This window comes from Sceloporus occidentalis, unplaced genomic scaffold (assembly GCF_023333645.1).
Source record: "Sceloporus occidentalis isolate IW3139 unplaced genomic scaffold, rSceOcc1.0.p SCAF_4, whole genome shotgun sequence".
NCBI classification, from domain to species: domain Eukaryota; kingdom Metazoa; phylum Chordata; class Lepidosauria; order Squamata; family Phrynosomatidae; genus Sceloporus; species Sceloporus occidentalis.
This window is the reverse complement of record NW_028316984.1, coordinates 81,944,146-81,972,089: the sequence shown is the minus strand read 5'-3', so window position 1 is coordinate 81,972,089 and position 27,944 is coordinate 81,944,146. Positions and strand designations below refer to the sequence as shown.

Genomic DNA, 27,944 nt, shown 5'->3' with positions numbered 1-27,944 from the left:
TCTAAGGTCAGAACAAAGCACCCAGCATTGATAGCATGGCTGGGTACCTCGTTATGGTCTCAGCAGTGGTGCCAGACTATGAACAGGGGCCATGCAGCAAGGAAGCTGCCCGTTGTCACTAGGGGAAGAGAGCAAGGGAAGGGGTGAATTCAAGGCCAGAATATTCTGGGGGCAGCCTGAAATATGCTGGCAAGTGTAGACAAGCCCTTGGATAATAATATGGTACTGATCTGGGGCATGCTGGGGAGAACAAGTGAGTCTGCCACATCACATAGCTTGAGAAACACTGACATAGTTCACAGTGCTGTCAATGCAGAAATCTAAAGTTAAAAAATCCATGAGAAATGGCGACCTAACCTCTATTTAAAAGTCTCCAACAAAGGTCAATCTTCAAAGGATAAAAACATCTGAGTGAACCAGACTCAACCTGTCTCACTTGACCATTTCTTTTCCTACAAGTATCTCTCACAAGATCAGCAAACTCCTGCATTTCTCTGCTACTTGGGACAAAGAGTAAACCAGATAACATGGATAACCTGAATATATGAGCATACTATCTCAATTTATTTGATCCATATCACTGTTCTGTCCACTCTGCCTTACAAAATCTGAATGCAATCATTTTCATGTTGAACAAACTGGGGCAAAGGGGGGAGCGGAGGGGTAACAACTGGGAAAACTGGAGGATGGAATACTTCCTAAATATTAGGCTGAATAGACATGTTATGTTACCTCAAGCTATTACCTGGTGTTCATAGAGTGGCAAGTTATCAGCATTCTCTGCAAACAGAAACATGTCGATGAAGTGGATGAGAATGCTAGGTGCCCATTGGGAATTAGAAGCATTGTAGACCAGCCACTTATAAAAAATCAGGACCACAAGATAGCCAAAGAGTGCCAGCAGGAAGGTGATCTCCGGAAGAAAAACCAGTAGAATCTTGTACCTGTGCTTGAAGTGACTGCAGGTCAGACAAAGAAGAGTAACCATCAGCTATGGGGGAGTTTGTCAGAAAAAATCATCAGGAAAAGCCCAGCTGCGTTCAACATCTTGTTTGTGACTAACCAGATGACACAGAGACACAAGCAGCCCAAGAGCGCGAAAGCACCCTCTTTCTTGTATTACTCAAGCAATGGGTATCAGAAGCATGTTCTTTAAAGATGAATGGTCCCCAACAACTTTATTTGCCCTAGATTTAGCAAACACCCTTACACTGCCCTCTTTGCCAACATGGGATATCCACAGTAAATATAAGAAATTTGGAGTGCCATCTAGGGATTTCTTAACACCCTTGACTGAAACAAATCATGTGGGAAGGGAAGGCCATGGACTTACACGTGATTAAAGATGCCAAGAAATACCCCGAAGCTCATGTGCACAATGCCCAAGATCACAGACATCTTCATCTTGAAGGAATTCAAGAAGGTGAGATGGTTGACAGCCAAACTCCAAATCTGATGCAACAGAATGGAGAGGACAAGAATCACATACTCGAAATAGACAAGGAGCCCGAAAAACCCACAAAAAAACGAAAGTATGAACTTCTTTTGGAAGGTGAACAGAACAAAAGTAGGGATAAGGAAGAAGTCCAGTTACTTTAATTCTGGTGGCACAAGGAGTCCTGTCCTAAATATGCATCTGGACCTCAAAGCAGGAAAATGAGCAGGAAAAATTTCCATGTGGAAAAATCCGATAGTTTTTTTAGGGATAGATAGGGAACATCCATTAAAACCATGGATGGAAGTTAAAACAATGTTAGGTAAGCTTGGCTGTTCTAACAGTGCAATGCAGTACTTTTCAGACAATTATCCCTAGAAAATGTGTGAGAGGGCATACTCATTTTACTGATTTGTAAACAAGGCAGCAAAATAAAACCATAAATACAAACAACAATTCAGATTTTAAAAAAATTAGCTATGAATTCCTTGGCCAGCTTTGTAAAACAAATTAAAACCAAAGCAAAAATTCTTGGCCTGTTACAGACTGCCAAAATAAAGCTGCTTCTGGTCTCTTTGGAGGTATGCTGTTTAAATTACGCACGCACCCTAAGAATCCGGAAGCTGCGCCAAAGCTGCACTCCAGTGCTTAGGAATGGAGTGTGGCTTTGGCGCAACCTCCGGACTCTTAGGACCCATGCATCATTTAAATAGCATACCTCCAAAGAGACCCGAAGCAGCTTTATTTTGGCAGTCTGTAACAGGCCCTTATTTCATCCTTGACTTCCAGTGAAGCTAAAAATGTAATTTAAAACGTATTGTTTTGTTTTCAGCAGCACACGGAACAGCACCTCATTTTTTTTCTCCCCAAGCCAGGGAAATTGCAGGCAGCTGCATAAGGTCTAATTGTTCTTTAAAGCTTAAAGACATTGTTTGACAGGCAACAGAGCTCATCTGGTCTTCTCAGAAAGTGAGAGACACTTTTTCACAAGGTGTTACCTTGACTGGATTTGGGGGTCATAAAGTTTCCAAGCATTCCACCAACAGCCACTTCTTGTGAATAAAAATGGAAGCGTTTCAGCTCAAACAAAATCAAAAGAGAGAAAAGAGGGAGCCATCTTTTACTTCAAGCCAGTATGACCAATACTGAGGCATGATGGGAACTGCAATCTTACAACATCTGAAGAGCCACATTCCCCAATTGTTTTAGTGAAAGTATAAGTTATTTCAGCTCGGTCATGGAAACCCACTGTGTGACCTTGGGCATGTCTCACTCCCTCAGTCTCCGAGGATGGCAAAGGCAAACCCCCTCTGAAGAAACGTGTCAACCCTATGATAGGGATAGCCTTAGAGTCACCATAAGCTGGAATTGACTTGAAGGCACACAATAACAACAAAGAGGTTATTCAAATAGATCAGGATCAGAATCAGGTCAGCTTCAGCATGAAATGGAATGAGTACGTGGTATAAGTGCAGTCAGGGAAAGTGAAACAGGAGTTGCCCCAGTAATCTCAGTGGGAGAGTTAAATTCTGTTGAAGCAAATGGATGGACACACATAGCACATCATGTGCTGAAAATAATGCATTAACAATGCACATTACCTTTATTTTATTTTTTAATTTTGGACATCAGTGTCAACCCTAGTGACATTGCTGTTTCAAATTAACCAACTAATTTATTTTTTAATTTGGAAGGAAATTGTATCATCTATGCAAGTGAAGTATATGCTATTGCTCTTCAATTTTTACAGTAAAAATAGTGTGCTTGTCTAGCTTTGGATTTGCTTGAACTGTGCATTTAATCCACACTAAATTGTAATTTGTTTATTTTCCCCCTCAAACAAGTTTTTCAGTTAATTTACAGGGGCATAAAATTAACATGATTCACTTTTAAAAGGTTTTGTGTAAGTCAGCTAAAAATTGCAACCCTTGAGCAAATGGGAAAATGTTGCAATTTTCTGCAAAAATTTTGCAGAAAACCCACACTGTTGCTTTTAAGCTAACGGTGCAGTAGTGACTTTCTACAAAAAATCCTAACTGTACTCTTGGTCAGAGCAGCTAAAGATACCTAGGCATCCTTTATCTTGTCCTTGTCTGACATTGGTGACCAAGATTTCTTAACCATTACATTAATTTTTTTTTCACACTGATTTGCTCTTTCAATACTTACCGGGTCTATCCCAAAAGGGTAGGGGCCATTGAAGACTCCGGTGATGTTAGGATTCAGGGGAAGAACAGGATTTTCAGTGATATACTTCCAGCTGTAAGGAAAAAGAGTATTATTTGGTACAGAAGAAAGAAGGGGCTGATACAATGGTCTGAGTCACAAGCTGGTCAGTACCTCCATTCTGACTGGTTAACCATGGCAGCAACACTCCAGGCAGATGGAAAGATGGTGGTAGCCTTGCTGAAACATTCATTGTAGATGAAGCCAGTATACATAGAGAAAGCACCCATAAGGAGGATGAGGTAGCGGCCCTCAAAGAACGTCTGCCAGATCTGAGGAAAAAGCAATGTAATTTTAATAATGAGGTTGATAAATAATGTAGTGTAGTGGCTAGAGCAAGGATCAGAGACATCTGGTAGAGAAATGCTGTCAAGATCTGGGTTCCTCCTTTCCCATCTGTAGTGTCTTTCCCCCAAACTGCCTCTTCTACAACCGAGGACGTACCTCATTTTCCACCTTCTTCAGGCCAGGACTGTTCTCAGCTAGCACCATCCACAGGGCAAAGAGAAACATCAGCAGACCATGGCCAATGTCCCCAAACATGACAGCAAAAAGGAATGGGAAAGTGATGATAGTGTAGGGAGCTGTAAAACAGACCCAGTGTCAGATGAGGAGCTCAACAAAACCTCCTAGGCCAAACACACAAGGCTACCCATCCTTCACCTAATACAGCAGAAACCCATATTTATTCCTTTAAAAAAAACCTGTAACTATCTGTCATGTTACTGATCAGGCAGGATATGAATACAAGACAGTATCACCATTGGTCCCTCTCATTGAATAAAATTCCATCCATAATAAAAAATAACATTTTTTCTTCTCTCTTCATGCCACAGCTAGCTTACCCATAAAGCCTGCCCCTGCCTGGAGAGGGACAGCAATACTTCCAGCATCAGTGGCTGATATACCCTTGCCCTCTCCTTGTTAGGTGTACAAGCCATTAAGCTTTAGGTAGGGATGTAGCCAGTGGAGGCAAGACAAGATGCACCTTACAAATCTCCTTACCTGGGTTCACCTCTTGATAGCTGGCCACCCCATAAGCATCAACAATGTTCTGGAAGCCAGCTGTGAACTTGTTAGTACGGATGAGAGTAGGGGGGTTCTCAGTGCAGGAGATCCGATGGGCAAAGGATTCTACTGTAGAACCACTGAGGCGCTGCAAGGGTACAAGGAGAATGGACAAAGGAGATTAAAATGAGAAGCCCAGTTTCTTAAAGGAGCTTTTCAGAGGAGCTCTTAAAAAAAAGGCATGAAGGCAGACCAATGTGTCAATAATCATTAACAGCACATGCTCGCCATATGCGGCTTTAACCTTATGTGAAAGGCAAGCCCTGGAAGCAATAATGGTGTATGCACCCACTACACCTGCACCACGCCACACACAGGAGTGTGCAGCCATTGTTTTAAACAGGGCTTGAGCATACACATTTTTTCCTTTATGTGGGGGCGTGGGGTGCGGGTGGAACAGATCTCCCATGTATGGGAAGGGCCCACTGTACTCTCTTCCTCTGAAAAGGGTACATCACACTATATATGCAGCTCAGCTTCTACAATACAGTGTACAGTACGATCCTGCAGATTCAACAGCCATGCTTTCACTTACCTGTGGTTCAAAACATATCTACCCTGGAAGTGTTCGTGGGCCTTCTAGGTCCTCTGTGCTATTCTATGCTATGATCCATGCCCAAGTATAGCAAACTATAGGGTTTACTATTATGCACAGTTTCAGGTCTCCACAGGGTGTCTTGAAATGTATCCCTCACAGATAAAGGGGTCATACTGTAGTTTGCCATTCAACTACATGCCCAGAGATGAAAAGCAAATTACAGTTGTGGGAGAAAGGAAAGGTACACTGTGATTTCAGACATGTGTGATGTACAAGTGTGATTATCCCTTTTAAGAGGTCTCTAGATCAGTCTCCCCTCCCTCCCCAATAATGCTTCTAGTCTTTACAGATTACAGAACAATCAGTGAGATATATCAGTGAACCAGTTGCCAGAAATGGAGTTATATTGCCTTGCACCACTCTATCCCACTTCCACAATAACTCTTTGCTACCTCAAATGTACATCTATCTATCTATCTGATTTTGAATGATTTAATTCTGGTTTCTGCTAACCACCAGGGGGGCTGAAGAGAAGGAGCTATGTAGGACATTTAGACACAGTTGGAAATGTTACTTACTCCTCCCTTCTGCAATTTCAGCACACAATGCTCTTCTCTCACACACACAGTTTCTCTCACATACAAACCAGTTATGAGGGTTAGGTACTCTGGAATCTGGACTGAACTGATATACGAGGGGAGAAGTAATACCAGTAGTCTATATCCTTCAATATGTTACCTTCAGTTTAGCCCTGCCCACAGGAATAAACAAAACTAATACAAAACCATACACACATGCATAGATTCCATTTTTGCGACATTATCATTATTTAGTGAAACAGAATCACCATGCACAAGAGGAAAGTAAAAGAAGCCTTGGCAAAGGCCTACAATTTACAGTAGAAAATCAACACTGGGGCAGGAGGGGAATCTAAGCTGTAGATACCCCAAAAAGCTTGATAAGGACTGGGCACCTGGTAGCCACAGGACTGGGAGTTGTAGTGGAAGGAGCAATGGGATATCCTGGAAGAGGGAACTATTTAAGCTGGCCATGAACAGAAACATCCCACACTGCAAAATTTTGCTACAGCCCCAAATGGTCAAACTCTGATTCATAATTTGCCTGAGAGAAATAGGCAAGACTTGCTATATGGCACCAAAAAACAAAAACAAACAAACAAACAAAAAACCACGGGACTTAAGAGTACATCAAAAAGAACAGCAGAAAGCTCCAACCCAAAGCCCATGATTCCCCAAGCAGTGCAGAATGAGGAATGTTAGAATGGAGACAGGGGTGAGTAAAGGGCAGATATGTGATGGCACGTACCGATCCCTCCCTCAGGGCTTGCTGTACAGCTGGAAGATCACGTACAGGGCACCACACTTCACCAATGAGGCACTTGTCAGTTATGTTAAAGCTGCACTGGTTGAGGATGAAGTAGATGGCCTTCATCTTCTGAATCCGCATTTGCCAAGCAGGAAGCAGCAGTAGCACCTTCTTCAGCACCTGGTCCAAATATTGCTCCGTCTGGCCCAAGACCTATTTGCAGAAGGAGAACTGTGAATTATGAAGTACTTCTTGGTATGAAAGAAAAGTTTAGCTGTGGAATGAGCTGCTCAGAACATTGGCTCCCTAAGCAGCCTGAAGATGTTGCAACATCTAAGGCCACGGAGTATGCATTGAGCTTGCAAATTTTGAAATCTGAATTTCTGTGTGATTACATTTAGCAATCTGCACCAGTACCTGCATCCTACAGGTTCTTTTTCTCTCACTGACAACCCCTCCTCTTCTCCCATATTCCAAAAGCACAAGCTCTGGGATGGGGGTGGGAGGTAGCTGTTATGCCTTAAAATGCCCTGATAGCACTTTCTACAGGTCAGTGGAACACACTGAGTACTTCAGACAAAGGGATAGCACTGTGAAAAGAAAATCCTGGGTGAAACAGATCAGAAGAGACTGTTACTTTTAGCCCAAAAACTTGGATTGTAAGTAACGATAGATGTCAATCAAAATACAAACACTGAATTTAGTGTGTTTTTGACATCTTGACTTGAAAGGAAAATAGAACACCTTACAAAAAATAAAGGCTGAAAATGAGACTTTTTCTCCCACACCACGGCAACCCAAGCAATCTCATTTTTTTCCTCAAAAAAAGGTAACAACAGATCCCCCAATGGCTCTTTTCCATCCTCCTAAGACCTGCACTTCTACCACAAACCACCCCAAAGAGCTCCCAGCCTCTTACAGTGGTCAGATCTTCTATCTGGGTGCGCAAACGACGCAGGGTTTCTGCCCGCTCAACCTCATCGTCGGCATATGGGTACAGATGGCAATGAAAACTAGAGAGAGACATGGTATAGAGTGAACATGAGAGTGCATATATAAGCCCATACACATAGGGAAGCTGACAGAGGGGAGGGCAGAGGTCCAGAAAGTGAGTTTTCTTGAAGAAGGGTTGGGAGCTCTGTCAGTTGTATGAAGATGAGCAGGCCTATGGAAGACACCCTGGTGCTCATGGGCCTACACTAGCATCAGACTCCCTGCAGAAGTTTGTGCCCTGTCATATTTCTGCAGAGTGAAGAACATATGAGAGGAAAAATTTTAGAGTATCCATGTATTTCGGGGATGACAAATCTGAATGGGTAAGAAGACACATCATGTGTCAAATAAAGACAAATAATATCAAGTGTTGGTGAGAGTAGTATCTTTGGAAGAGGATAGCACCAAATAAAGAAGAAGCATTTTGAATAGAAAAAACAAGCAGCAGATCAAAGGAAATCATAGAAGGCAACATTCATCGACATACAGCAACACATGCATGTATTACCTCAGCACTCACCAGTTGGCGATCTTGCGGATTTTTTGTCCAATCTGTTCACCCCAATAGGAGATGAGGAAGACGACCCAGGTGACACTCTCACCCTACACATGAGAGAAGAGGTTGCCCAGAAGACTCTGCACTGAGGGGGGTAGAAGATGCACTTTGGGAGCCTTCACCCTGGGCTATACCCCAGAAGTACTTGTGGCCTCCTCAGCTGTAGCCTCTTCCTGTTTCATCCATATTCAGTCTTCAGTCTCACCCACACCCAGGCCCTCTGTGTAATTTGTCAGTCCTCCCTTTGTAAACTCATAGGGTAAGTCATTTTAACTCCCCACCTGAAACCATACCTACTATCTCTACTCCAACTTACCGTGGTTGGATTTATGAGGGGCTCTGGCATCTCTGTGAAATGAGCAACAAGATATCCACGGCATGCACGCCACAGAAGTCGTTCAAAAGAACTAACACGCCATGGGTGGATCACACCAGCCACAAAGCTTGGGGGAAAGAAATAAATAAAATGCAAAGTGCATGAGCAGATTAACTGCAAAAGGCTGGGTGCAAAGTACCCCAGGGCAACTTAACAAACTCTTGTAATTTGTACAGTGTATTTCAAATGTACCTAAGTGCTTCCTATATAATATCACAGTAACCCCTAGAACAAGGTGGAGAAAATGCATCCTATACACTGCAGTTGAAACCTTGAACCAGAGGTGATGTTAAGTCACTTCTAGTTGTGTAGGGAGCAACACCCAGACCCAGGCCCCCATGGGAGTGAGGGGAATTGCATGAGATAAAAATGGCCCCATCTTCTTCAGAGTTGTTCATTCCTGCCTTAGGACAACCCTAAAAGGTAGGTAAGCATTATCTCCCCAAAATGGGGGAGGAGGCTGAAGAGACAGCACTTTGCCTGTGCCCACCTAGAGTATTCAGGTTTAAATAGAGGTAAACTGAGGATTTCTCACCTTACCATTTTAATCATTTGGCTACACCATGCCTCATCCAGGAGCAATGGCCTTTGTTTGCCCTGCAAGCTCTGTCCCTCAAATAGAAATGTTACCCTGCCTATTCCAATCATCATACTCTTTTGGCTCACTTTAGTCTGAGGTCAATTCGCTGTGCCATGGATGGGTCAAGCAGAGGCTCTCTATCAGAGAAGGCACGCCGGCGGAATGGGGATCCCAGTGGTACCTGCTGGCAGGAAAAGAGTTTGTGAGAAAAGCATTGAGTAACAGAAGAGGGCATCAAAGATGGTGAAGGGTCTGAAAACCACATCCTATAAGGAATAGTTGAGGGAGTTAGTCATGATTAGCCTGGAGAAGAGAAGATTGGGAGGTAATTGGATATCCCAAGTATATGAATATACATATAATATCTTGTAAAAGACAGAACAAACTAGATTTCTTTTTGCTCCAGAAGGTAAAACATGAGCCAAAAGTTTCAAGTTGAAAGAAACAGCAAAATATCAGAAAGCACTTCCTGACAGTAATAGCTGTTCAACAGTGGGACACACTGCCTTGGAAGGAGATAAGAGCCTTTTCACTGGAGATTTTTAAGATGTTCTTTACCCGTAGATTTCCTACACTAATTTGCCTTGACTGGCAAAAGGACCCAAATGACCTTCAAAGCCCCTTCCAGCTCTATAACTCTATGATCCTATCTCCACAGAGTTCATGAATTCTTGTATGTAACTCTTGTAGCCACCAAGCTCCATTCAAATTTATATGTTTAACAGTGTCATCTTGTAATACTTAAAATTCAAGGTAAAAGGGTTTTCCAAGGCCAAATAAGATGCAACTGAGGCAGCTATGTTTGTTCTTAATGAATCTGCTGGATGCCTGTATAATGTCAGGGGTGAAACATGAAAATGCAAGAGTTCTGGTGTGAAGGACAGAGTTGGCAAAGAAGCAAGATGAGCCTCTCTGCCTCTGAGGTACTGGAGCTAGACAAATTAACAAGAAAGGTAAGAGATGAAAAATCGAACAAATTTTTTGAGATATGGAAAAAAGTCATAGATTACTTAGAAAGGAAATGGCCACAAAACTAATTATGGCATGAAAGATCTGTAGTTTATTACAACGAAAAGAAGGAGACCCAGAAAATAGAAGTAGTTTTGATTGAAAAGATACCATGTTTTTTTTAATGAAGGAAAAATTACAGTGTTGGTTACAACGGTCTATACTTTTTATTTTAAAAATAAGAATTATGTAATATAATTGTAATTGTAAAAGATTTAACAGTACACTGGCAAGACTCAAAATAGACAAAATAGAGAAATAGGCATGATTGTCCTTATATTATTTATTTTTGCTATGTAATATAGCTTACCTTATTACTACTTAATTAAAATGACAATACATTATACAAATGTAGGTTCAAAGTAACAGGAAGTAAATTTTCTTTGAAGTGCATGTTTAGAACCATTTAGGGCTACATCAAAATGTAGATATCATTGAAACATTCTTCTTGTACAGTACATGTACTCAGAAAATTTTGCCTATAGTTCTATATTTTTAATGGTTTTGTATGTCATGTTTGTCTTATGTAATGGTCTATGTTGTAAGTGTAAGTCAGATGGTGTAATTTTTTTATTCCAATAAAATTTAAAAAAAGAAGTTACATTACAACATTATTTAAATACAATGGTGAGTTGGAGGCACACTGGCCCCCTACAAGACCTGAGGGACCTCCCTCTTCTGAACCTGACAAATTGTGGTTAATCTCAATTTGAGTTTGTTTCAAACAAGTTGAATTAATACAATTAGTTACAAACCTTGCTTAAACAACCAAAAGTTAAAATTAACCAGTGTGTATTGGGTTGGGACATAATACTAAAATATGGTTAAATTAAAATAGAAACAAAAATTCAGATCGCCTTACAGAAATACTGATGGATTTCGGGGGCGGGAGACAACGACGGGTTAAACAGCTTTTTTCAGCTTAACACTAAACTATGGTATCTGATATCTGAATGCGGCCGTTGGTAATATATGAGAAAGGAAGTAGTACAGTGGGCCATTCCCATATGCGGGGGATTTGTTTCTGACCCCCCCCCCCCATAAAGGAAAAACGCGTATGTTCAAGCCCGATTTAAAACAATGGCTATGTGCATGTGCCATTATTGCTTCTGGGGCTTGCCTTCCGCATAAGGTTAAAGCTGCACATGGCACACCCGCATATGGCACAGGCACGCTATATATGGAAAAAGAAATCAGTGTGTTCAAAACAGTAAGGCATTAGAAGCCATCACCTTCACAAACATCAATCCAACCTTATCTATTTTCAGAGAATGAGAATGGGTATCAATAATGTTGCTTTGTATTCCCGCTTGGCAGAAGTCTAAGTAAGCAACAAGTCACCTATTAAATTCTGGAAATGTGAGGGACTTCTTTTAGACAGTATGATATAGACATGAAGTCTGTCCAAAGGATTATATGTGGTAAACAGAATGCTTCTTTTTTATAGTTCTCTCATTCTCCTTTGTCAGTCCTTGCAGTTCCCTCTTTCACCACATCACCTCTTCCTCTCTGCACCTCTTCCTCCCTAGATACTCAAGCACCAGCAGGTACACCACTTTCAAAAGAGCTGGTATCAAGTATTTGAAGGACCACCCTTTAGCCATAGCTATATCCCTTTCTCTTGATAACCTCTGGCTAGCCAAAAAAGCAGGTATGGAAGTGTGTGTGTAGCGAGGGGGAAATCACTTACCAGCTGACCAGTGAAGTGCTGTCCTTCCTGCAACACATGAATATGCTCTCGCATCTCCTGTAGTCGACTGAGCAGTGCCTCACGGTTGTGGCTCACCTCCCTCAGCTCTTGTGCCAGTGTCTCTGACTCCTCTTGGATCTGCAGGGCATCGCGAGATTGTGGAGCTGGCAAATTCTCCTCAGGGGGTGTTAGTGACAGCCCTGCCTTCCGCACTTCCTGGGTCAAGAAAGCTGGAGAAGAAGTGAATCATGAGGAACACCAGCACCTGGGACACCCATTTCTTTTTAAGATCATGGAAAAGCAGGCTTAGACATATGGACATCCACAACATTCAACACACCTCATCAGAAAACCCAGGGGTTGTTACCAGTTCACCAGACAACCCAGGAGCCAGGGATTGGGAACTTGTGTCCCTGCAGGTATTGAACTACAGCTCCCCTCACCCTGACTACTGGGCATGCTGGCTAGAGCTGATGGGAACTGAACTCCAACATCAAGTGGAAGACCACAAGTTCCTCATGCTCGAAAAGTTCCTGTTCCTGTTGGCTGCCTGGACCTACACAAACAGGAGGTGCTAAGCACTACATAGCTGGTGACCTGGCTGGTCACAATCTGGAAATATCTATCAAAGGCATAACTAAAATAATTTCTCTCTATTGTTAAGGAGGCTTGTGAAAGAAAGAAATTTCCTAAAACGACAGGCTGCTAAAATTTTGGAAGTTATATTATTATGAAATTATGAAAGCCTCCATGCATAAAAGAAGATTGAGTTTTAAGCCCTTCCTACTTCAAATTAAGCAGAAGGATACATGAAGAATCACTGTTTTTCTGCAACTGAATCTAGAATTCTCCAAAGAAAATATGGCATTAACAGGAAAGGGAAGTAGAATATTTTACCTTATGCAATAATTTGGGTACTTTTCATAAAATGAAAACCTCCCACTACTATGTTTTCCAATGGAAACCCATTCATGTTTTAAAAGGTACTGCTTCCCTAAATTAATGCAGTATTAGAAACAAGCATTCTGAGCTACAGTCCTCCCTCCGTTCTTGTGATCTTTGGACTCGTGTCCCTTGCTTATGCACGAGGGATGAACGGGGGGGGGGGGGGAGATGAATGGGGAGTATACCAGTGGTGAGCACCTGTCCACCCACACTTATATTCAAGCCAATGGGGCTTGCATATAAGCAAAACTCCGATCCATTCCGGACCCCCCCCCCCCCACATAAGCCAAATAGCGCATATGCTCGAGCCCCATTCACTTGAATGGGGTTCGTGCATGCGGCGGTGGTGCAGTGGCGAGCGCATGCCATAGGAGCGCACCCCATTCATTCCAATGGGACACGCCGCCCCTTGCACCCCATGAGCACCCCATGCGCGCCCGTGTATGACGCAGGCACACTGTGTGTGTATATATATTAAAAATGTAAAATTAATCTAGCATGCTTTTTTTTTTAAAAAAAGTGTTGATAATTAAATATACACTACACATGCTAAAACCAAATTTCACTGACTAAGAGCCCTAGGATTCCCCCCCCACCCACCCCAAAATGTCCATCTTATCAGTGATAGTGCCCTCAAAAGCTGTAGTCTCATTATAGGAAAAGAGGAAACAAGAAGTTACAACAGGCAGGAAGATGCCAGGATGCACACATTACCGTAACCTAGATGGCTAACATACCAGTTGCCTAACCAAATTCATAGTCATAAAGATACTTAAGTTTGAAGGAGCGGCAAAAAGCAGGCTGTGTGAGGAAGTATAACTACCACTAGTCAGAAACCAGAAATTAGATTAAGACCCATGAAGCATGGTTTTGTTCATAAAAAGGAAGTCTCATGATTTGCTAATTCAGTTTTGTTATGATGGACGAACGACACAAAGTTCCAGTTACCAAGTTCTGGAAGCCTTGCCCAGCCCTCTGACTGCTCTTGGATGGTCCAGGCAGTTTAGAGCAAGAGGCTTGGCATGCTGTCTTGGGAAGTCCCTTTGTTCAAGTCACCACAGACAGACCTCAAAAAGCTCCCTCAGACACAAGGATCACTTACTGAAGGTTTTTTCCATATCTTCACATCGTCGCACCTCTCCCACATAACGTCGCTGGAAGGCATTGACATGGGGATTCAACTGAAAATAAAAGAAGTATGTTGCTAGTGAAGAACATACTAAAGACATAGTATAGAAGGTTACCCTACTTGGGAAATACATATGCTATGTCTTCATTGCTTGCTTGCCCATGCTCTCCCCTCTTAAGGGCTGCACAACTTCAAAACCCACTCTCCAAGCAAAAGACACCAACTTTATAATCCACCCAAATGCTGATCCTTTCTTATAACTTCCTTGTCCATTTTGCTGACATCCGTGTATCATAGCCAACTTTCTTCATAAATGGGGTGGGGGGATTTATCTCTCTGCATGCAGCTAAAAATGTTCTGAACTCTTAACAAAACCAATATTAGCAAGTTTTTCATCCCCCAACATATATCGTTATGTGAAACAAAGCAGAAATTTTTGCTATTTCTCATGGTTGTAGTGGGAAAATAGACTTACCTTTAAAAGGGTGCCACAGGTACAACCACACATCAATTGCCACCCCAAATAAAACCATGTATCCAATGTTTTGAGCAAACTTTTTCTTTACAAAGACCCCAAAGAACTACACCATGGTTTCCATAGCTTTCCCACAGAGATTTCTCTCAAGCCTTCTTGCACTTACATCACGGAACTCTACAAGTCCCTGTTCGCCTAGTTCACTGATGCAAGCATATGCAGAACCTGACTGCAAGAACAGCTGAGCCAGGCACATCTCTTCACTGCGGAACATGGAACCCATGTTGCTAGAGGAAACCAAAAGAGAAAAGCAGCTGGTGAAGCAGGCATGGCCTAAATGAAACTAACATGAACCAGGTCCTTAACAGGCCAGCAATAATTTACATTTGAGATGGTGCCATCTGAGGGTTGTTGTTGGTTTTTCTATGGTTATCTAACTAGGGCTGCATCTGAACTGCAAAAATAATCTGGTTTGACACCACTTTAACTGACACAGCTCAATGCTATCGAATTCTGTGAAGTGTAGTTTGTTGTGGTACTAGAGAAGAGCTACAGTTCCCAGAATTCCACAGCATTGAGCAATGGCAGTTAAAGTGGTGTCAAAGCATATTACTTCTGCACTGCAGATGCAGCCTAGCATGAACTAATGACATGAGAGTAGCAATAAAAATTGGAATGAGCAAGGGAAAGGTAGTGGCAACAAAAGGATAGAAGGGACAGACTATTAGGGGTAAATCACAGGCAAACAGAAAGGAGACAAGAAGGATGGCTTCTGTATTCAGTTCTGCCCAGAATCTGGAAATGTTACTTTTCTGGACTAAAACTCTTCAATATGCCAACCAATATGTCCACTGCTGGATGGAGGATTCTGAAGTTGTACTGTTGCCCCTCCATTCTCGCAAACTTGAGGTCCATGGTCTTGTATATTCACAGAGGGGTGACCTCCGCCATTTTCAATGGGGTGCACCCAGCAGCGCACACCCTGAGCACGATCACAGGCATATAACCCATTCAAGCCTATGGGGCTTGAATATCAGTGAGTCTCCATTTTTGCAGGGGGGAGGGGGGAGGGTGTCCGGAACGGATCCCCCATGAAAATGGAGGGCCGACTGTTCAAAAAACAACATTTACAAGCTCTCGTCTTGTCAGTTTTGAGGTCATACTCAGAAAGATCCCTGGGCAATAATATCTGGGACATCTCCCTAAAAAGAAAGTTCCCAGTGCCTGACATTAAGGTTATACATAATGACATTCAGCAACAGCACTAGTCTATTAAATTTTATCAACAGCTTACCTTCAAGTGTTCCAGAAAGCACAAGAAGCTAAAAACGAGGTTATCCTGCAGCTGCTGTCTCTTCTGATGTTCCAGGATCTTGCTACAACTAACAGCCAAGCTCTGGCTACTGACTCACGTGAGTATTTTCCCCTTTTTTAGTTCTGGGATTGCGACAGAGTTTCCAAGCTAAGCCACGACCATCCGTTTCCCAATGACTCAGGGCTCCATGTTGCTCACCATGGGATTAAAAAATCTCCCAAGATGGCAAATCTGGGAGTCAAGATGGAGGAAAACAGCAAACAATCCTTGCAAGTGTTATCTTGACATGTCAGATGAGGCACAGTAGTTTGTCCTTGTGGGGAGAGAGAGAGAGAGAGAGAGAGAGGCAAGACTCCGCTATTAGTCAAGAAGAATCTTCTCAAATTGTCATTTCCAACAACTCTTCTCCATATTATGAGAGGTAAATCAGTAGCAACTAGAGTTTGAAACTTTTTTTTTAACTACAACTCTCAGAATTCCCCTCAGCCAGCATGACCAATAGCCACACTGTTTGGGGATCCTGGGAGCTGCAGTCCAAACAGTAATTTCTTCCAAGCTTTGGTTGAAACTCTGTGGTAAGTCACTTGCTGTGGAGGTAAAGTGATAATGACAGCCATGCTGACCCAAGACATTTTGTTTTCTGAAACAGCCATCAAATGACACCCACCTAAGTCAAGCTTGTTTTCTCAGTCTTGTTGTTTTGGCACACAAGGCAGAATGTCCCACAATCACCCCTCACCGTCCCCTGACAGTACAAGTCCAATATTAAAAAAGGAAATAACTACAGTATTTGTTTTCCTTTTATGAACCCCCAAATATGTTATCTAAGGCAATATTAATGCCCTAGTTATAGCTGAATGAGGCCCCTCTCACATCTCCATGGCAGACTTGGGAAACCACAGAGTCTTTGTGATAGCCACAGGAACCACACACAGGGTAACTATCTAGACTAGACCATCATTGCTACAAGATTAGTTTTAACACAATTGATATTCCAGATCATAACAGCTACTAAGGCCATTTCCTGTTGTAAAAATGGCAAACAAAATGACGGTGGTCGTCTGCCACCTATTGTAGTATCTCTTTGATTGTGAATGAACTAGGCACACCTGCCACTCTGAGGGTCATCCTGACTTTAGAATGATTCTGAGCTAGATTCTGCTGGAGTGAATATACCTCCCATTCTGTTCAGAAGATGGCCTCTGACCCTCAGTCTGATCAGAGCTTTAGTGCCAAAGGTGCAACTTCTCCCAACCTGATTTTGCCGTGTCAGGAAGAAACACACCTGCGTCTAACAAACATTGCCTTGCTCCTGAGCTCTCCAAATGACAGAAACACTGTCCCCAAAGATGATCTATATACTAGCAGAGAAGCTAAGCATTCCTCACTGTGGATCATGCATTGCAAGCAGGCTTGTTTCTCCTTGTGAGCTCTAGGATCTCATTGCTTTAAAAAAGAGAGATACAACTCTATGACACAGTATCAGGAATTAAAATAATGGAATGTTAAGCTATGAAGGCCAAATGACTTAGCAACCATCCTATGTTGAGAGCTACTGTATATACTCATGTATTAATCTAGATATTTCAGTCAAAAAAACTGACCCCAGAACACTGAAATGATTTATCCAAGGATGAATCTAAGTATTCTACTTTAACTCTTATATTATTTTAAAAAAAAAACACCATTCCCTGATGAGTGCACAAGAGTGTAATCTGTCCTGGAAGCACTAACTCCTGCCTCTATTCTCTATTCCATCCAGCCTTTAGTATGAGCACAAATAGTTATGCCTGCTGGGATTTTCTAAGTTCTTTGCCATTGCTTTCCTTTGCTTCATCCTTTGTTACATGCCCCTAGGTTTTACCCTCAACTTATCCATGGGTCACATCAAAATCCATAATTTTGACCACAAACCCTGCCCTTGATTTACACACAAGATTGGCAAGTTGAGTATATACAGTAATTGCCCACATAATAATAATAATAATAAAAACTTTATTTGTATACCGCCCTTCTAAAAATCAGGGCGGTGAACAACAATTCCGAACAATATAACAACAAGTCATACAAAACATTAAAAACAGATTAATAAAAATAACAAAATGTCCATGCCGGCAAGACAGTGCTGACAAGGGGAGGGGGGGAGAGTAACTGGTCAGGGGTAAGCTTGTTCAAATAAGTGGGTCTTTAGCCCCTTCCTAAATTGGGCTAGGGAGGTGGCTGAGCGGAGCTCGAAGGGCAGCGCGTTCCAGAGGTTGGGGGCTGAGATGGAGAAAGCCCTCCTGATGGTAGAACTATATTTCGCCTCTGGAACGGTTAACAATAGCTGCCCTGATGATCTGAGTGTGCGGGGCGGATTGTACGGAGAGAGGCGGTCCTCCAGATACCCTGGGCCCAAGCCATTTAGGGCTTTATAGGTAATAACCACCTTGTATTGCGCCCGGAAGCGAATAGGCAGCCAATGTAAGTCTTTAAGGACTGGTGTTATATGACTGGCAGTGCCAGTAACCAGACGGGCTGCCATATTCTGCACAAGTTGCAGCTTCCGGGTATGGTACAAGGGTTGCCCCATGTAGAGCGCGTTGCAGAAATCCAAACGAGAGGTTACCAGGGCGTGTACAACCGTTTCAAGGTCTCCCCGGTCGAGGTAGGGACGCAGCTGGCGTATCAGCCGAAGCTGATAACAGGTGCTCCTGACCGTCGCATCCACCTGAGATGTAAGGTGAAGCGACGAGTCAAGGAGCACCCCCAGGCTGCGTACAGAGTCCTTCACGGAAAGCGTGATTCCGTTCAGGGCTGGTGGAACCACCGCCAACCCCGGACCGGGGGAACCTATCACGAGTACTTCCGTCTTCTCTGGATTCAGGCTGAGTCTGTTGTCCCTCATCCAGCCCATTACCGACTCCAGACAGGCCACGAGAGGAGAGACGCCAATCCCGGTCACTGCATCAGTCGGAGACATAGAGAAGACTATTTGGGTGTCATCAGCGTACTGATAACACCGCACCCCATGTCTCCGGATGATCTCTCCCAGCGGTTTCATGTAAATGTTAAAAAGCATGGGAGACAGAATGGCTCCTTGAGGGACCCCAGATGTAAGGGCCCTCTCATCGGAGCGCACGTCTCCCAGCTGCACCATCTGGGACCTCCCGGAGAGGTAGGACCGGAACCACTGGAGCGCAGTGCCCCCGATTCCCACCTCCGCCAGGCGCCCCAGAAGGATACCATGGTCTATGGTATCGAAAGCCGCTGAGATGTCCAAGAGCACTAACAGGGACACGCTTCCCCTGTCCATGCCCAGACGGAGATCATCGACCAAGGCGACCATAGCAGTCTCAACCCCGTAACCCGCCCGAAAGCCGGTTTGAAATGGGTCTAGATATTCCGTTTCATCCAAGATCGATTGAAGTTGGATTGCAACCACCCGCTCGATCACCTTCCCCAGAAATGGCAATAGTGAGATAGGCCGATAATTGTTATGCAACAGGAGGTCAAGGGAGGGCTTTTTTAATAGAGGTTTAACTACGGCCAATTTCAAATTTGTTGGAAATTGCCCATCCCTCAGTGAGGTATTAATAATCCGCTGTAACAACAAGGTTACAGCTGGGCCCCCCTGTGCCGCTAGCCATGAGGGACAGGGATCGAGAGGGCATGTTGTCTTCCTAACACTTCCAAGGATCTTGTCCACATCCTCGGTACTGACAGACTCAAACTGATCCAGACTAACCAAGTTCACGGAAGCCCTGGATACCTCTACTCTAGGTTCTGCTCTAAGGCTGGCCTCAAGACCTTCGCTTATCCGAGAGATTTTATCCGCAAAGAAGTTGTTAAATTGGTCGCAGCAGGCCTTAGAAGGTTCAAGGATCTGGTTCGGGGCAGGAGGGAGCTGAGTTAAGACTTCTCTTTACCAGAAACTGGAGAAGCATGCTGGTTAAATATGGCAGAAGATCCAAATGCCAAGATTTGAGGGGTAAGAAAAAAGTAAACAATTCATAATTGTCTACTACAGAAAGCTCTTCAGCATGCAGCAACATGAGTAATGACAATCAACTCTGTAATGCCGCCACATATTAAAACCCTGATGGGAGGGGAATTCCAGGTTGAGCTAGGCTGTGTTGAGCTTCAGCTACAATCACATTTCCCTTGGCATGTGAATGAAAAGTTTTCAACTAGCAAGTCTGGTTGTAGAACTCTTAAAGTGAAGTCAGCAGCAGATTTAGGCTATATTTTCATACAATATTAAAAAAAAATTCCCAAATTTTGGTAAGTTTTTCTTAGAACAAAAATGAAAAACAAACAGATCTCAGGTGTGAGCAAATTGCAGCCCGTTAGGTGTTTGTTGGACTGTGGCTCCAATAAGCCTTAGTTGCACAGCCACTGATGAGGAATGCTGGGAGGTGTGGCTCAATAAACATCTGCAGGACTACACTTGGTGTAATGAGTAAAGAGAAAAGCAATTTCCTTTTTAAAGCAAAGGGACTAATCTGGAGTCATCCTCAGTTACTGGAAATGTAGGCTCTGGGAAGAAACAGTTCTTCAATCTTTGTGGTAGAGGTCAAATGTTGGTGGCATACCAACTTCTCCTCGGCCCTACATTAATTTTGCATTTTTTCACTTCTTCTTTTAAAATCAGCAAAGAAACAAATTAAGACAAACACATGTTATATTGAATGAAAAAAGAACACCCCTGCCTCTATCCCAGGGGAAGGCACACAACTCTGAGCTGAACCAAAGACCCTTTCACACGACATACTTATAGTTCTATGATTCCACTTTAAGTGCCATGGCTGCATCCTATGGGATTCTGCGGTTTGTAGTTTGGTGAGCCAATAGAGCTCTCTGGCTGAGACTTCTAAGCACTCCTTACTAAACTGCAAATTTCAATATTGCATGACAATGGCAGTTAAAAGGGAGTCATAATATTATAAATGTAGTGTGGAAGGGCCCCCAAACCTGATTTACATCTGACATTACTGTTTGTCTCTCATTCATATGGTAGAACCAAGATGATGCTTACAGCTGAGGAATCTGCTGTCTATATCTGAGGAAGTAGGTTCAAGTCTAGGAAGGCTCATGCTACCAACTTCTCTCTTTCAGTTAATCTCAAAGGTGCTACAAGATCTCTTTGCAGAGTGAGGAATCTGCTGTGAGATATCTTTCTAGGTCAGATTTGCCCCCAGTCAGAAAACTGATGTAGGCCAAGAGGTCATGCAAAAAACACTGCTCAGAAATCTAAAAGAAGAAGCAATAACTTCTCCCCCAGAGCAGTCATGCATATTTTAAATATGCTAAAACCTTTTCCAGTTGTCTCTAAAATAAAATAAAATCACTCTTGTATTGCCCTTGCCACACTGTGATAATGTGTGTCAGATATGAGGGTAACAAAATGGATTGATATTTATAGCAGACGGGATGTGATCACAAAATGAAACATGTTTAGCCATATCTTGAAGAGTATTGCACTTGTCCCAGAAAATAATTCAGCATGCTGTAAATAATATCTTTCATTAGACCTATGAAGAAGTGTACAAGGGCCCTTGCACTCCCAACCTGTACTGCACCCAATCCAATCAACAGTTCCACTACTATCAAAAATTTCAGGGATCAGCAATAGCAATGTTTAGTTTTTATTTTACATTTTATTTATTGTGTGTACTTGTTAAATGCCCTTGAGTTGACACTGACTCATGGTGGCCCTGTGAATGACACCTCTTCAAAAACCCTTATCCTCCACTGCTCTGCACAGGCCCTCTAAATTCAAGCCTGTGACTTCCTTGATTGAGTCTATCCATTTGGTATGTGGTCTTACTCTTTCTGTCTTTTACTGTTCCTAGTATTATTGTCTTTTCTAATGAATTATGCCTTCTCATGATGTGGCCAAAGTACAACAGCGTCAGTTTACTCATCTTGTGTGTGTGTGTGTGTATACACACACACACAGACACACTATATAGATAGAGTTACAATTTAGATATGCGTGTAGGAGAGACTGTGTGGTGTAGTAGTTTGAACACTGGGCTATAACCCTGGGGAACATAGCTGGAATACCAGCTTGGTCGTATAAACCCTTGAGCAAGTCACACTCTCTCAGCCTCAGATGATGGCAATAGCAAACCTCTGAACAAATCTTGTCAAGAGAGCCCCATGATAGGTTTGTCTTAAGAGTTGCTTTAAGTCAGATATGATTTGAAAACACGTAACAAGTTGTGTGTCTGTTTTGTGTGACTTCAAGTAGTTTCGGATGTGATTATATATATAAAACACATTATCTATACTGTATATATATTCACACACACAATATACACACTCTCTCCCTCTCTACATGTGTGTGTGAGAGAGAGCTTGAAGTCTGTGACCCTCTCCTGTTTGCGGGTGGGGGACAAGTGGGGTGCGCGCTGCTATTCAAGCCAATGGGGCTTGAATATAGAGGAATTTGTTTTTGTGGGGGGGGGGCTGGAACAGATCCCCTGCAAAAAACGGAGGGGCAACTGTATATATATAGTTGCAGAAAAGAAGTGAGGGAAGCTCTGCAAAGCTGCCACACTCTGGAAGTGGCAAAGTAACACACGCTTAGCACTGGCAGAACCTAGGTCCAAAACATATTGCAGAAACAATCCGGTTTGAGCTGCCCTGGCTCAGTGCTAGGGAATCCTGGGAAGTGTAGTTTATTGTGGCAGTAGAGCTATCTGACAGAGAAAGCTCACTGTCTCACAAAAGTCCCTGAATTCCCTAGCTCTGAGCCAGGGCAGCTCAAGGGGTCTCAAACTGGATTATCTCTGCAATGTGCTTTGGACCTTAGTCTGAAGGCAATGCCCCTGGCCCTCCTTCTTGTGGGGAGGTGCAGCAGTTGTAGCTTTATTTGGAAAAGGCCAAACCTTGCCCCCTGCCCCTTCCAGAGGCCCAGGTGCTCCTGAAGGAGCAGCACTATCATCCCTGCTGCAGATGGCCCTCCAGGTTCAAAATCCACAAGGCAGGGATGGATGGCTTCTGTGCAAAGGCCCTAATCTCTTGGCTGACAGAGAAAGGGGAAAAGAAGGGGGCCTGTAGCCCCAGAGCCCAGGTGAGCCCTTGAGAAGGCAAGATGGAGGCAGCACCAAGGCACTTGAGGAAGTGGGTGAGGGAAGCTCAGTGGTCCTCCATTTCTGCCTTCTGTCCAGGAGGAATTCCAGATGTTCTCCATTTGGAGCAGAACTAAGAAGGAGGAATTTAACATTCATGTTTCCCAGACCCCCCTCCCCTGTGTCCTCCATTTTTCCAGTATGTCCTCCATTTTGAGCCCGCCTAAGATGCATGGATTTATACTCAAAAGTGGGGTTTATTTTAGGGTTCTGATTGGCCGCATCCTACATGTTTCTCAAATGTCCTCCATTTGGAGCCTGACCAAGAAGCCTGCATTTATATTTCTACAAGTGGTTTTGGCTTTCGTTTCATCATGCCCTCCATTTTTCTGCAATGTCCTCCATTTGGAGCCTGACCAAGAAGCTTGGATTTATATTTCTATGAGTGTTTTTGGCTTTCACTTAGTCATGAGCTCCATCTTCCTACAATGTCCTCCATTCAGACCCTGACTAAGAAGCCTGGATTTTACATTTCTGTGAGTGGGGCTTTCACTTGGTCACGTCCTCCATTTTTCTCCAATGCCCTCCATGTGGAGCCTAAGAAGGATGAATGTATTATTTCTGTTTTCAGACTTTTCTTTAGTCCTGTCCTCCATTTTTCTCCAATGTCCTCCCTTTGGAGCCTGACTAAGAAGCCTGGGTTTCTATGGGTGTTTCTGGCTTCCATTTAATCATGTCCTCCATTTTTCTCCATACATTCAGAGACTAAGAAGCCTGGATTTATATTTCCACCAGTGTCTTAGGCTTCCATTGGGTCATGTCCTCCATTTCCCCCCATGTGTCCTCCATTCTGAGCCTGGCTAAGAAGGAAAGAAGGGCCCAGAGATGGCGCCCAGGGGAGTACCTACCGTCCTCCTCGCAGCGAGGATGCTTTCTTCCTCCTCGGGCTCTCCTGGCCAGGAAGGGTTGGGGCCGGGCCAGGGAAGGAGGGACCCCGGGGAGGGAGGCAGGGCCCAGGGCAGGGTTTCCCCTCAGCGCCGCCCGCCCGCCCGCCACAGCCCCAGGGAGAAGGAGCAGGGTCCTCCTTTCCAGGGCCTGCCCTCCGCTGCAGCCTTCTCTCCGGGGGAATTCCAAAACATCCTCCATTTTGGGCACCAGCCTCTTCCGAGGAGCCTTCTTAGCTTTTGCTTTTCTTTTCCGCGGCCTCCATGTTGAGGTGACCTGCCCTCCATTTCAACTTTCCCTCCAGGGAAGCGTCCTCCATTCAGGGCACGATCCTCTTCCTAGGAGTGTTTTCAGTTTGTATTCTTTCTCTTAGATGGCTGTGTAAGCTGAATCCTGACCCCCCCCCCCCCCCGCCTATAGCTGAGCAGTGACCAAGAAGCCTGTCTATTGTGCCAATCTTGCGGTGAAGGCCAGCACAGGAGAAAGGCCTTTCAGTTGCTGTTCAGCTTGCTGCTTGGTCATTGCTTCCTTTGCACCCATTCACCCTCAGAGCAGCAACTAAGCTGGCTGAGCAGTGACTGAGAGGCCTCTCACTTATTCCAGCCTTGTGGCAAAGCCCAGAACCTTCTTGAGATGATGATAGCCGTGCTTAAATATTTGAAGGGTTGTCATATTGAGGATGGAACAAGCTTGTTTTTTGCTGCTCCAGAGAATAGGACCTGGAACAATGGATGCAAACTACAGGAAAAGAGATTGCACCTAAACAGTTCAACAGCGGAAAACAGAGGGTAGATGGCCATCTATCCAGGGTGCTTTGATTGGTATTCCTTTGTGACAGGAGGTTGGACTTGATGGCCATTGAGGTCTCTTATGATTTTGTTTTCTGAGGCTGAGACAGTATGACTTGCCCATGGTCACTCAGTGGGGATTTGAATCCTGGCCTCTAAAGTCCTAGTCTAGCATTCACTATGCTTTGTCGGACTTTGTCGGAAGTTGACTAAAGTGTTTACTCCCAAGTAAGTGCACACACAACAGGATTCCCTGGCAGCAGGAGAGCTGTGCTTTGGCTGGATACAGTCCACCCAGAGCAAAACATGACACAGGAGATACACACACACACACAGTGTTCATGCCACATATCTAAGAAGGTAGACCAAGTCTACAAAAGCTTGTTCTACATCTTTTGCTGTCTTAGGTACAAAGCACACTGCCCTGGCTCAATGCAAGGGAATTCTGGGAACTAGTTTTGTAAGACATTTAACCTTTGTCAGAGAACTCTGGTGCCACAAAAAACTACAATTCCCAGGAGCGACGTCACTGTGGAGCCAGAGGCTTTCTGATCAAGAAGCAAGACAAGCACAAAGTGGAGAGGGAGATGGTGTGTGATGGATGCCTATGCTACTGCACACTGGAGGAACATTAGCTTATACACTTGAATTTACTATTGTTCTTAGTGAGTGCCCTAAAAGTTGCCCACTATTTTCTTCAATCGGGGTGGGTATCACCCAGTTTTCCAAATGTTTGACTGCAACTCCAGGAATAGCAACCAGCTAAATAGAACCTTTGTTCTATTTCAGCTGGAAATCTCAGTAGCCGGCCACCCACCCGCATTAAGGTGGCTACCGAGTCATCTTCATTACAGTAACCCAGCAATTGGCGCTACGCTTTAGATTGGTACAGTATTTCCTCTTAACCATACTGCAATTCACTATTACCTACTACTTTTGCATTGTTAGTTCGTGTGTGTGTGTATTTGTTTTTTGTTTTTTAATAAACTAAATTAATATGGACACACTGCCTCTGGAGTTCTCTGGGTTTGGAACTGTTATACAAATGCAGAGGTCCCCATTTTCCATTACCAAAGCCTTCTTGCTGTTCCCTACTCAGCTAAATCCATTTCCTGATTGAATAAAATTTCTGGGTGCCTTCTTGGGACCCCTGCAATTTAGGTAACACTTGAGAGAAGGAGGGGGACAACTTGTGACCGTCAGGTGTTTGAAGATCCTGTGATCCACACACATGCTTGCATTTTCAGATAGATTCAAAATGCCCAAATTCTCTTTCCACTTCTCTGTTAATACTTTGAAGCCTCACAGGAAACTGCCCTGACCAAAGTCTCTTAAATTTCTACTCCCAGGGGGGAAAATGAGAACCTCTTCACCAAACTGACACACCCCAGGGAAAAGCCAGCCATAGTTACAGGGAGCTCCATTTCATCATGAGCATGAGGGGAAGCATCTCTGCCCCAGTGGCATAGCACTAAGGCAAACTGTTAAGTGGGCATGTAAGTTAAGGAACATAGCAAGCAATCGAAGGCACACAAGCCTTCCCCCTCCATTTACTTCTCTGAATTGAGGACAGCAGTTAAAAGTGGAAAAGCCAAACTCCCCGGAATGCTTGGGGCGGAAGTGTCACTCAAAACCACAGTAACAGAAACTCAGATATAGTACCACTGGAAACGTACCATCAAGAAGTCAGCAAAATGGCCAAGAAAATAGGTAATGCAAACAAACCTATCGGAGAGAAAAAAAGGCTCCTAACATTAATTCCTTTCTGCTTTTATATTTGTTTTGTTATTGTGTTGGAATTATTTTATATAAATATATTACTATATAGAAATATGTTGCTATAATGACATTACTATATAAATATATAGAGTTACTATATATGGTAATTTGGATTTGAAAAGTTAAATGTGTGGAAACATCTGTCAGCTTGGGAGACTGACTCAGCATCACTTGCCCACTCTGTAAGTTTCATTTTCCATCCAAAAGCATCTCACCGTTTTCCTTCCTATTTTCCAACAGTAATTTTAGTCAACCAGATTATACCAACTCATTCTGACTAAAAATAGGAAAGGGAACGTATGGTTAATGACAGTGTCTACTTGGAAGACTTCCCATATTTCTGGAGGAATGTAATCATTCTAAATGCTGCTGTCTGCCTCTTTCTATCAGGACCATGGCAGCAGCTTACTCTCCTGCCCTCACTGCTTTCTCCCTGCCTCTCAGTCTTCTCCCTCGCCCTTCAGCAGCTCCCTTTAACCATTTTTACTTCAAGTGAAGCTTCCTATTGCATACCAGGCAAGGTGGACATGCAAAACAGAGACAGTGATTATTCAGAGAAACAATCATGAGGTTTTCTAAAATTAGCCGAGTGTAAGGTAATGGCTCCTATAGACTTGGTTGGGCATTCAGGAAAACCTAACAGCCATAGTCCCTCCTGCCCCTAACAGATCCATCAGCAGGATCTGGTGCTGTAGAAACAAATCCCTATGGTAAACATACCTTAATCGTACTTGTAAGAACTTACTGTTAAGAGATAACAATCAAAGTAGTGAGACATGCATATCTTTTTTGTTTGGTTTTTCTTTGAATCATAATCACTTTATTCTGACCCCTTTCTACTCTGAAACATACTTTTTGTTCTCCAAGTGCAAATGGTTTTAAAGGTCTTGGCAGAAAGAGACATACAGCTGTGCAGAGCCAATAAACTCTAAGCCTCTACGTCAAAAGAGCTCTGATATAACAGCCATTTGACATGAGAGGCAGATAACTGTCACATACTGGATTTAAGGTGCAGCACAACTACTCTGACCCTCTTCAGTAGCAGAAGAAATCAACTCCACCCACTTTTTAACTATGGGGCTCTTTATCTGTTAAGGCTGTTTAAACTATCAGAATTCAGAAATAATGTAATCAGTCAGAGCTACTGATACCACCAGTAAAGTATAAGTCCACTGTGTCACACACCAGCATGAATAAAGTGAAACCCGCCCTTTGACTCAGTATCTGGATTTTGTACCATCAATATGAGTGGCTAAAACAGCTGAAGACGAGGGAGTATCCTCATTTCTCAAAAGATCAGGTGTTTATGCAATAAATCTTTTCTTTATCCACTCAGGTCTATCTTACTCAAACACACTCCTGGCAAAACTTTCATTGAAGAGTACACAAGACTCTTATCTTAGTTCTAAAGGATGCTTATCTTAAAACAGACCTTTCTATTCTATTCACAGCTCATTTAAACATTTAGAGAAAAGCACGTGGCATAGGCTTCCTTCAATTGTATAAGTAGGTGGAGGAAAAGTAAGTTACATCTCTAACTCCCATTTCAACAACAAGCTGTATAAAGGAGCTTATAGTATGTGAAGAAATGTCAGGTTTATCCACAATGGACTAGTTGCCCGTCAACAGCATATTTGATTCAACAGATGTTACTAGTACCAGGAAGACTAACATTTCTCTGAATCTTAGAACTGATTCTGTAACAGAAGACAGC

At 43.3% G+C, this 27,944-nt stretch overlaps 1 protein-coding gene across 5 annotated transcripts in view; it reads right to left on the bottom strand.

Moving 5' to 3' along the window:
• Positions 1 to 23,790, bottom strand: part of TCIRG1 (T cell immune regulator 1, ATPase H+ transporting V0 subunit a3) — a 31,588-nt gene extending 7,798 nt beyond the window's left edge. The window contains exons 1-16 of one of the 5 annotated variants that reach the window (XM_089520562.1): positions 23,627 to 23,790; positions 15,640 to 15,973; positions 14,512 to 14,632; positions 13,844 to 13,922; positions 11,797 to 12,026; positions 9,185 to 9,282; positions 8,459 to 8,585; positions 8,107 to 8,189; positions 7,513 to 7,606; positions 6,594 to 6,806; positions 4,667 to 4,817; positions 4,106 to 4,245; positions 3,776 to 3,933; positions 3,605 to 3,695; positions 1,334 to 1,452; positions 746 to 959 (exon numbers count right to left, since the gene is read on the bottom strand). In XM_089520562.1, the coding sequence (XP_089376688.1) occupies positions 746 to 959; positions 1,334 to 1,452; positions 3,605 to 3,695; positions 3,776 to 3,933; positions 4,106 to 4,245; positions 4,667 to 4,817; positions 6,594 to 6,806; positions 7,513 to 7,606; positions 8,107 to 8,189; positions 8,459 to 8,585; positions 9,185 to 9,282; positions 11,797 to 12,026; positions 13,844 to 13,922; positions 14,512 to 14,628 (1,914 nt within the window). In that variant the 5' untranslated portion in view covers positions 14,629 to 14,632; positions 15,640 to 15,973; positions 23,627 to 23,790. Of the gene's footprint in view, positions 1 to 745; positions 960 to 1,333; positions 1,453 to 3,604; positions 3,696 to 3,775; positions 3,934 to 4,105; positions 4,246 to 4,666; positions 4,818 to 6,593; positions 6,807 to 7,512; positions 7,607 to 8,106; positions 8,190 to 8,458; positions 8,586 to 9,184; positions 9,283 to 11,796; positions 12,027 to 13,843; positions 13,923 to 14,511; positions 14,633 to 15,639; positions 15,974 to 23,626 lie in introns of those variants that run through there. The other 4 variants (XM_089520563.1, XM_089520564.1, XM_089520566.1 and 1 more) reach the window with 4 other exon arrangements.
• Positions 23,791 to 27,944: the final 4,154 nt, after the last annotated feature.